Source organism: Mya arenaria, chromosome 14 (assembly GCF_026914265.1).
Source record: "Mya arenaria isolate MELC-2E11 chromosome 14, ASM2691426v1".
Taxonomy (NCBI): Eukaryota; Metazoa; Mollusca; class Bivalvia; order Myida; family Myidae; genus Mya; species Mya arenaria.
In genome coordinates this window covers 16277038-16288542 of record NC_069135.1, presented here as the reverse complement: position 1 = coordinate 16288542, position 11505 = coordinate 16277038, and the positions used below count along the sequence as shown (strand labels likewise).

At 34.5% G+C, this 11505-nt stretch overlaps 1 protein-coding gene across 2 annotated transcripts; it reads right to left on the bottom strand.

Moving 5' to 3' along the window:
• Positions 1-83: 83 nt before the first annotated feature.
• On the bottom strand, positions 84-10202 carry LOC128217679 (uncharacterized). Of its 2 annotated transcripts, none has more exons than XM_052924984.1 (3): positions 9701-10202; positions 8392-8562; positions 84-2443 (listed from the first exon to the last, which is right to left on the bottom strand). In XM_052924984.1, exons 1-3 carry the CDS (start codon positions 9753-9755, stop codon positions 2205-2207), a joined length of 465 nt encoding a protein of 154 aa, XP_052780944.1. In that variant the 5' UTR covers positions 9756-10202; the 3' UTR covers positions 84-2204. The 2 variants fall into 2 exon arrangements, with proteins under 2 accessions (XP_052780944.1, XP_052780946.1); XM_052924986.1 differs by having other exon boundaries at positions 8401-8562.
• Between the last annotated feature and the right edge of the window lie 1303 nt (positions 10203-11505).

Here is an 11505-nt window from a genome sequence, read left to right as displayed (position 1 = left end):
TAAATAAATAGCGGCTTTCGAGTATTGTAGTTCTGAGATAATTTAAATAAATGACAAAAGCCATTTTAACTTCCAACTGTAATGCAATATAATATATATAATATATATACATGGTCATAACATCTAAACAACAATTGTCGGAAACCACGTCGTTTCTTCCGGTACACTTCATGCACAACGAAGCACAGCGCAGAAGGGCTCGGGGTGTCCGACGATGCTAATCAATAAACATAAACAATTATTTTATTATATGTCATAAAGTTATGCATGTATCAATTGTATTAACGAGAAACATGCGCTCTGAATTACCAGTTTCAATGAGTTTCTTATCTAGCTATGTCTATGAACAGCCATTTTATGATTATAGATTTTAGAATACAGCCTACATTTTCAGCCAATGAAATTGCATACAGGCAATTATTAAGTTATAGGCTAAATTACATGTATTAAGAATTTCAACTTTCGCGGTTGTAAAAAAGGTCCGCCTACTACCACTCATCCGATACACTTTCCCTGTGTCGTTGATAACGTGTCAGCCAATAAGGTTATATTTGTAGTCTGTTAGATGACCTGAAGTAACATCTAAATGATCAAGAAGGACTCGTTTTACTACGCTCGCTCCGCCCATTCTTAATCATTAAGATTTTACATATAAGTTGTTTTTTCTCCGGCTAAACAATAACAAGAGGGCCAACAATCGCTCACCTGATTGCAATGACACTAGACTAATTAAGCTACATACCAAATATCAAAAGTCTTGGCCTTGTGGTTTTAGGGAAGATGTTTTTCTGTATAGGTATATATAAAACCTAGGACTGCTGGGACGGGGCCATTTTTCATATGTATGGTCATTATTTGAACAATATTGATAAACGACCACTACATGAGACTGTATACCAAATAGCAAGGATCTTGGCCTTGCGGTTTCAGAGAAGATTTTCAACAATTCACTTTACAAGTATATTGAAAACCTGGGATACCGGTATGTGGTCAGCTTCGACCCCAGGGACATTATTTAAACATGTCTGGTAAACGGCCACTGCATGAGCCTTCATACCAAATTATCAAAAGTCTTGGCCCAGCAGTTTCAGCGTGATTTTTTCATTCCGAGTGTCCAATGCACTTATACCAAAAGCCTACTGAGTTTCAGCATGGGCTTATCAGCTGGTTAATCATATGCAACTATTTTTCACCCATTAACATGACCCTGAGCCTAGCCCTCACTATTGTTCCCTCCTTGATCTTATTTGGGTTCAGATTAATGTAGATGCAGTTCCTCAAGCATTTAAAGATCGACAATAATCATGAATGACCTACTGTAACACTATATAGCAAGATTTGTCCCCCTTGCTTCTATTGTATACTTCAGTGGAGTTTTCACGGTTTCGTCTCTAAATCAACAAATAAACATTCAGTGGTAAAGTTGCTCAAAATTTATTGAAATTTGAGCAGGCAGAAAGGATATTTAAAGTTTTACTATGTAAGTATACAGAAAACCTGTGACACCTTGGGCGGCACCATTTTCCAGCCTATCGACATAATGGGTAGGATCACTACTAAGACTGCATAGCTAATACTATGCGTCTGTACCATGGGATTTCAAAGATGTTCAAAGTTTCCAAATGTTGACGCTGGACAACGGACGCCGGACATTGGGCGATCACAATACCGACAACGGACGCCGGACATTGGGCGATCACAATACCGACAACGGACGCCGGACATTGGGCGATCACAATACCGACAACGGACGCCGGACATTGGGCGATCACAATACCTCACACTGGGCACTTCGTGCTCAGGTGAGTTAAAAAGTGGAAAACACCACACTTTATCAGTTAATCGGAATTATAAGTTTCATTGACGACGGCTTATTCACTCGTTATCACCGTATCGGAAGTGTAATCTGTCAAAGTCCCCAGGTCCTCAGAGCTATACCAGAAATGACGCAACAAATGTCGGCGATAGTAATGATTCATGTGAATTTTTGGTACACAGTATCACATCACTGAACAAGTATTGCACGAGAAATGGCGAATCGAATAGATCCACGTTATTATATTATTTTACACTTCATGATTTTTGTCAGTATACCAAACATCACAAACAAGCATTGAATCATTTTCAATCACGATGTTATAGTCAGCCATCGCCGGCATCGGGTCCATATTGCGAGATATATCAAATGTCAACTGACGTCACCGTCACAACGCCTCGATGCAAAAAAGAGTCCAGAGTTTTGATAACATCATGAACAATGTCAAGGCAACTGACGATAGAGAAGTCAGCTTGACGCTCAGATCGGATGACCCATTGCATCCGTTTTCGGCACACGACATGATGCAGCCATGGTAACGGACGTTCTCAAACCGGAATTCCCCACAGAGATTGTTGAGGGTCGTCAAAGAACACCCCCGATATACCATCTCAATGTCATCTTTTGCTGAAAACATTCAATTAGCTTTGCTAATTTACATATATCATTTTATCAATTACGTTATTTCGTTCAATGTTTTATGCGGTTTTTTAAAATATTAAACTGCATAATTTCAAATATATTATTAAATTACAACAAAAGGATGGACATCCTTAAACTGATAATCATCACAAGTTGTCTAAAACGTTGCCTTTTTTGGCCATTTATGATCTTTGTAAAATTGCTACACTGTTTTCATTGTCCTACATGTACATGTAAATAACAATGAAAATGCTGTACATGCACACAATGTGTCTATTGCTTTACATTGTTGGTTTGCATAGAAATCCTCGGTCAAGTCATTGCTATTGGACATTTATTCTCGGAGGGATTTAAGAACAAATGGAGCGGCATCTAGTTTTCTTCCGCTCTATTCATCCCTACAGTACTGATCAACCTTCCTATCGATTGGAAACATTCTAACAGATATGCTACCAGAGATTTGCAATGTTTTCTCCAGATTCTGAGAAACCATTTCGATGTCTACGACATTACAACTTCTCCAAAAACAGACATTCCCTTCATGTATTGATTTATCCTAACTTGAATTCTTTATGTTTTGTAACACCTCACAATGATTTGTAACGTTATGATGTGATCAATGATGTGTAAAGTTATGATGTGGTCAATGGTTTATGATATGATATGATATGGTCAATGCTATTAAATGTTATGATTCAATCAATGATATATAACGTTATGATTAGTTATGATGGGGTCAACGATATGAATTGTTATGGTGTGGTCAATGATATTTGAAATGTTATGGTGTGGTCAATGATATGTTATGTTATGGTGTGGTCAATGATATGTAATGTTATGATGTGGTCAATGATATGTAATGTTATGGTGTGGTCAATGATATGTAATATTATGGTGTAGTCAATGATATGTAATGTTATGGTGTGGTCAATGATATGTAATGTTATGGTGTAGTCAGTGATTTGAATGTTATGCTGTTGTCAATGATATGTAATCAATGATATGTAATGTTATGGTTGGTCAATGATATGTAAAGTTATGATGTGGTCAATGATATTTAATGTTTTGATGTGGTCAATGATATGCAATGTTTTGATGTGGTCAACGATATGTAATGTTTTGATGTGGTCAACGATATGTAATGTTATGATGTGGTCAACAATATGTAATGTTATGATGTGGTCAATGATATGTAAAGTTATGATGTGGTCAATGATATATGAAGTTATGATGTGATCAATGATATGAAATGTTATGATGTGGTCAACGATATGTAATGTTTTGATGTGGTCAATGATATGTAAAGTTATGATGTGGTCAATGATATATGAAGTTATGATGTGATCAATAATATGGAATGTTATGATGTGGTCAATGATATGTAATGTTATGGTTGGTCAATGATATGTAATGTTATAATGTGCTCATTGGTATGTAATGTTATGGTGTGGTCAATGATATGTAATGTTATGATGTGGTCAATGATATGTAATGTTATGGTGTGGTCAATGATATGTTATGTTATGGTGTGGTCAATGATATGTAATCAATGATATGTAATGTTATGGTTGGTCAATGATATGTAATGTTATAATGTTCTCATTGGTATGTTATGTTATGATGTGGTCAATGATATGTAATATTATGATGTGGTCAATGACATGTAATGTTATGGTGTGGTCAATGATATGTAATGTTATGATATGGTCAATGATATGTAATGTTATGGTGTGGTCAATGATATGGAATGTTATGGTGTGGTCAATGATATGTAATGTTATGATGTGGTCAATGATATGTAATGTTATAATGTGCTCATTGGTATGTAATGTTATGATGTGGTCAATGATATGTAATATTATGATGTGGTCAATGATATGTAATGTTATGGTGTGGTCAATGATATGTAATGTTATGATGTGGTCAATGATATATAATGTTATGGTTGGTCAATGATATGTAATGTTTTGATGTGGTCATTGGTATGTAATGTTATGATGTGGTCAATGATATGTAACATTATGATGTGGCCAATGATATGTAATGTTATGATGTGGTCAATGATATGTAATGTTATGATGTGGTCAATGATATATAATGTTATGGTTGGTCAATGATATGTAATGTTTTGATGTGGTCATTGGTATGTAATGTTATGATGTGGTCAATGCTATGTTATATTATGATGTGGTCAATGATATGTAATGTTATGATGTGGTCAATGATATGTAATGTTATGATGTGGTCAATGATATATAATGTTATGGTTGGTCAATGATATGTAATGTTTTGATGTGGTCATTGGTATGTAATGTTAAGATGTGGTCAATGATATGTAATGTTATGATGTGTTCAATGATATATAATGTTATGATGTGGTCAGTGATATGTCATGTTTTGATGTGGTCATTGGTATGTAATGTTATGATGTGGTCAACGATATGTAATGTTATGATGTGGCAAACAATATGTTATGTTCGGATGCGGTCAACAAAATGAAATGTTATGATGTGGTCGACAATATGTAATGTTTGATGTTCTCAACTTTATGTAATGTTATGATGTGGTCAACAATATGAAATGTTATGATGCGGTCAATCATATGAAATGTTTTATGTGATCAAAGATATGAACTGTTATAATGTGGCCAATGATTTGAAATTTCATGATGTGACCATCGATATGTAATGATATGGTGTGGTCAATGGTTTATAATGTTATGGTGTGGTCAATGATATGTAATGTTATGATGTGGTCAATGATATGTAATGTTATGCTGTGGTCAATGCTATGTAATGTTATGATGAGGTCAATGATATGTAATGTAAAGAATGGTAAATGATATAAAATATTTTGATTTGGTCAACGATATGTAATGTTATGATATGGTTAACGATATGTAATGTTAAGATGAGGTCAATGATATGTAATGTAAATATATGGTAAATGATATATAATATTTTGATTTGGTCAACGATATGTATAAACGATATGTAATGTTATGATGTGGTCAATGCTATGTAATGTTAAGATGAGGTCAATGATATGTAATGTAAATATATGGTAAATGATATATAATATTTTGATTTGGTCAACGATATGTATAAACGATATGTAATGTTATGATGTGGTCAACAATATGAAATGTTAAGATGGGGTCAACAATATGTAATGTTATGATGTGGTCAATGCTTTGTAATGTTAAGATGAGGTCAATGATATGTAATGTAAATATATGGTAAATGATATATAATATTTTGATTTGGTCAACGATATGTATAAACGATATGTAATGTTATGATGTGGTCAACAATATGAAATGTTAAGATGTGATCAACAATATGTAATGTTATGATGTTGTCAACAATATGAAATGTTCTGATGTGGTCAAAAAAATGTAATGTTATGATGTGGCCAATGATATGAAACGTTATGATGTGGTCAACAAAATGTAATGTTTTGATTTGTCCAATGATATGAAGTGTTATGATGTGGTCAATAATATGTAATGTTATGATGTGGTCAATGATATGTAATGTTATGATGTGGTCAATGATATGTAATGTTATGATGTGGTCAATGATATGTAATGTTATGATGTGAACAACGATATGTAATGTTTTGATGTGGTCAACGATATGTAGTGTTTTGATGTGGTAAATGATATGGAATGTTATGATGTGGTCAACGATATGTAAAGTTATGATGTGGTCAATGATATATGAAGTTATGATGTGATCAATAATATGAAATGTTATGATGTGGTCAACGATATGTAAAGTTATGAGTTGGTCAACGATATGTAATGTTATGATGTTGTCAATGATATGTAATGTTATGATGTGGTCAATGATATGTAATGTTATGATGTGGTCAATGATATGTAATGTTATGATGTGGTCAACGATATGTAATGTTTTGATGTGGTCAACGATATGCAATGTTTTGATGTGGTCAACGATATGTAATGTTATGATGTGGTCAATGATATGTAATGTTATGATGTGGTCAACGATATGTAATGTTATGATGTGGTCAACGATATGTAATGTTTTGATGTGGTCAATGATATGTAAAGTTATGATGTGGTCAATGATATATGAAGTTATGATGTGATCAATAATATGGAATGTTATGATGTGGTCAATGATATGTAATGTTATGATGTGGTCAATAATATGTAATGTTATGATGTGGTCAATGATATGTAATGTTATGATGTGGTCAACGATATAAAGTTATGATGTGGTCAATGATATGAAATGTTATGATGTGGTCAACGATATAAAGTTATGATGTGGTCAATGATATGGAATGTTATGATGTGGTCAATGATATGTAATGTTATGATGTGGTCAATAATATGTAATGTTATGATGTGGTCAATGATATGAAATGTTATGATGTGGTCAACGATATAAAGTTATGATGTGATCAATAATATGAAATGTTATGATATGGTCAACGATATGTAAAGTTATGAGTTGGTCAACGATATGTAATGTTATGATGTGGTCAATGATATGTATTGTTATGGTGTGGTCAACAATATGAAATGTTATGATGTGGTCAATGATATGTAATGTTATGATGTGGTCAATGATATGTATTGTTATGATGTGGTCAATGATATGTAATGTTATGATGTGGTCATTGATATGTATTGTTATGATGTGGTCAATGATATGTAATGTTATGATGTGGTCAATGATATGTATTGTTATGATGTGGTCAATGATATGTAATGTTATGATGTGGTCAATGATATGTAATGTTATGATGTGGTCAATGATATGTATTGTTATGATGTGGTCAATGACATGTATTGTTATGATGAGGTCAATGATATGTATTGTTATGATGTGGTCAACAATATGTAATGTTATGATGTGGTCAATGATATGTAATGTTATGATGTGGTCAACAATATGTATTGTTCTGATGTGGTCAACAATATGAAATCTTCTGATGTGGTCAACAATATGAAATCTTCTGATGTGGTCAACAATATGTAATGTTCTGATGTGGTCAACAATATGTGTTGTTCTGATGTGGTCAACAATATGTGTTGTTCTGATGTGGTCAACAATATGTAATGTTCTGATGTGGTCAACAATATGTAATGTTCTGATGTGGTCAACAATATGTGTTGTTCTGATGTGGTCAACAATATGAAATCTTCTGATGTGGTCAACAATATGTAATGTTATGATGTGGTCAACAATATGTGTTGTTCTGATGTGGTCAACAATATGTAATGTTATGATGTGGTCAACAATATGTGTTGTTCTGATGTGGTCAACAATATGTAATGTTATGATGTGGTCAACAATATGTAATCTTCTGATGTGGTCAACAATATGTAATGTTATGATGTGGTCAACAATATGTGTTGTTCTGATGTGGTCAACAATATGAAATCTTCTGATGTGGTCAACAATATGTAATGTTCTGATGTGGTCAACAATATGTAATGTTCTGATGTGGTCAACAATATGTGTTTTTCTGATGTGGTCAACAATATGAAATCTTCTGCTGTGGTCAACAATATGAAATCTTCTGATGTGGTCAACAATATGAAATGTTATGATGTGGTCATCAATATGTAATGTTATGATGTGGTCAACAATATGAAATCTTCTGATGTGGTCAACAATATGTTATGTTATGACGTGGCCAATGATATGTGATGTTATGATGTGGTCAATAATATGTTATGTTATGATGTTATTAGGTTGTTATTGATATGTAATATTTGATGTACCCAATAATAAATTATGTAACAATGAGGTTCTGAATGTAAATTCTGATATACTTCCTTTTAAAACTGACTTAAACGTGCTATAGTTCTCCTACTGTAGTTTAGATACTTACGTACAACGTTTTGTTCAATGAGAATGTTTAGGAGAATGAAAACCTAATAGAACGCCCACCTGTATTACCGATGAGTTTGATGCAGTATTTGGATGGGAATCCACCGACACGCCCCTCCCTTCCCTGGAGACAGTTGGCGGTGTAGCGGCCGTACGCGGGATGGAATGGGTCTCCGCAGGAGGGGTCGCTCTTGTTGAACGAGAAGCACTCAAAGCAGTCTAGGCCACAGGCTGGAAAAAACAAATGATTTCATGTTATAACTATAGCTAGTATTCACTAAATGTATAATAAAAATGGCTTAATAGAATCTGTAAACACGGTAGGATAATCAAAGTTATCGTCGTTTTAAGAACTATTTGCTAAATACCAATGTTTTAAAAAAAAAACACTAGAAAAACAAGTCACAGAACGTTCAGCATAATATTTCAAAGTGTAGATCTATTCTAGGACTATTTCTTGATCGTGCAATGAATTAACTTATTCAGTTTAATTCATTGCACGATCACGAAATATTTCAATCAACAACAATGAATAGTGTAATTAAAACTAATGGAATGAAACAGATAATTGACTTCAAGAACATGATGCACGAACATTTTTTTTAATTCTACGAATAACTCTGCCAATGCAGTTTATTTGCATCATTAAAGTTATATCTATCTGGAAAGAAGCCAGAATTTTATGATCAATTTAGACTACGTGTGCACCATCAAGACCATTTGAAACATAGCAATTTTGTTGTGGAAATTACTGAATATAGATTTCAAATAACCCGAACAACATCCTCGCATGCCGATACATTATTATTTACTTAATAGCGATTACAACGTCATTAATTTGTTTGTTCAATGTTCAATGTTTGCTGTCGTCATGGATACATAAATGTACATAGCGACCGGGAAGCCAGTTAACAGTTCGGAGATTGATATGAATGGCTTATCAAATTTCTGTTCATTTTCCCATTAGCCGCGGCTTTAGATAAGTTTACTTTGCCAACGAGGATAACACAGATCCTATCGATCAGAGGCAACTATAGCTAGGTACAATTTCCGAGATGTTGCTTTGTTTGCGGAAAAACAATTATGAAAAAGATGAAAACTGGTTAGATTTAGTTGATAACGAACACTTTCACGTCATTAAATGCGAATGTGCCAATAGCTAATACTCGATATTATGGAAACCACCGATATTTTATTGATTTGACCAAACAGACAAGCATCTTTAAAGCAAGCAAACGAAATGAATGGCTCGCATGGTCCTTTGCCAAGTGTGTGATAGATGTTTTAAACTTTGTCCTTTAAAATATGTACAAAATATGTTTAAATGTGTGTGTTTTAAACAACAACAACATGATGTTTGATTTCATACCCGGGTTCCACATCACCGGAAGCATTATTAACGGCATGAAATCAGCTAGCCGCATAGTTTCACGTGACACAGCGGTTTACGTTAACGTCATTGGTAATTCCCTATCAAAACATTAGCAAGCCAGTGTCTATACAGTCATATTCCAACATGACATCGCTATATTGTCGTGGTTGTTGTGGCAGCACTCTTGTTCCACAAAGTGTTCATTTCCAAACAGACGTATCCAAAGCTGTGTACACACTAGCCACGCTCACAATATATAATAGGTCTATACTTCCGTGAATCAGCTCACGTCAGAAAACAAATACGTTTGAATTCGTTTGAACTAGGAAACATCGCTCATAGCAAATTATCTACACATTTGAGATAAAATGGTCTTTTTCAGAGTGATTTTTTTCAATAGTTGAGATTTTCCAATATAAGATACGCACAAGAACCTGAAATAACGCAATATTCGTTCCATTGGTTTTCAGAATCTGCGAGTATTGGAATATTCGCAGCGTCAAAGCACTACAGCATGACAAACTAGCGACGAGTATTGATTATGAACGAAGTGTTCTAAGACTAGATCAGTGCTTCCAGGGCCAAAAGTATGTGCTGCAGTTTCAGAATAACAGTTAGTTCCTGCTCGATAATACGCCAAGTAAAAACACGGCCGGGAATCATTGGAGCCACATCATTAAGCTATGCGTTGAAAATGCTCCAACGCATCTTTCGTTGCGGCGCCAATTAGTTGAAAATCGAGGTAAACAAAGAGGGCAGAACAGGAAAATCTGGAGCGTTCAATGGCAGCTAATGCCAGGTTTCTTCCGTGTTTCTTCCTTAGACCGGCCACATTACCGAATCGTTTCTTCGACAACTGTAATCTAGATGTGAATTGAATTTTGGGTCACTTTTAACTCGGGTTACTTAATTTACTTTTTGTAAGAATTAAAGTTTGGAAACAAGCTGACGCGGGCAGATCATCATGTTAAACTCTAAAAGCATCATGACTAGTTATTTATATCAGTTGTTGCGTTCTTTAGGTCAAACCGTGGTAACTTAAGGATGTCACCTTGGGAAGAATCCCCGACCGCGTCATACCGACGGACGTCACGTTGAAATACCCCCCCCCCCCACCATTCAGTGACTCAATGGCTGGCACTCGGAATTAGAGGCAGACCATAAATTTGAAAAGCTTATCTATATAGAAGCACATCGCTGGTCTTCGTTGGAGCTCCATCGGCTGCCGAATATATATGTAAGTCGTCATCTTAGGACCGAGTCTCATGCGGTCTTAGAGACGTGCACGCGCCATTGGATCGAAGAGGCTTTAAACTCGTGTCTTTAGCCAGTTTAGTAAGGTTGACACACGTGTCAGGTCATAGAGCACCAAATTGACCCGGAGCAGACGTTTCATGGTAAAATCTAAAAATGAAAGACAAAGAGTGGTACAAGATAAATAGTGGAATGTAATCGGTGCGGGGTGATACAGGAATCCAGTGGATTTCACGTGAAATCCACTCAAAACGAGAAATCCACTCAGAACTCATTCATTTTAATTATTAATAATTATTTTTTGTATACATATTGGAAAGTGCCTCATGAAGGATTTATATTTCAAATTTTATTGAAATTGGTCAAAAAATGAAGAAGTTAGAGCAATTTTTCGATTTCTTTTCAAAAATAGAGGTGAAATCCAGATTTCGACAAGTGAAATCCACTCATAACGCACTAATTTTTACAAATATTTTTGCGTTTTTGTATACTGATAAAAAACTGCCTCATAAAAGGTTAATATTTTAAATTTTAGTGAAATTGGTCAT

Excerpts from the sequence above, each read along its gene's own strand:
- LOC128217679 (XM_052924984.1), bottom strand. The coding sequence starts at position 9,755 with ATGCGGCTAGCTGATTTCATGCCGTTAATAATGCTTCCGGTGATGTGG. Across the intron at positions 8,563-9,700 it reads TCCGGTGATGTGGAACCCGG|CCTGTGGCCTAGACTGCTTT; the intron begins GTATGAAATCAA and ends TGTTTTTTCCAG. Across the intron at positions 2,444-8,391 it reads CAAACTCATCGGTAATACAG|CAAAAGATGACATTGAGATG; the intron begins GTGGGCGTTCTA and ends GAATGTTTTCAG.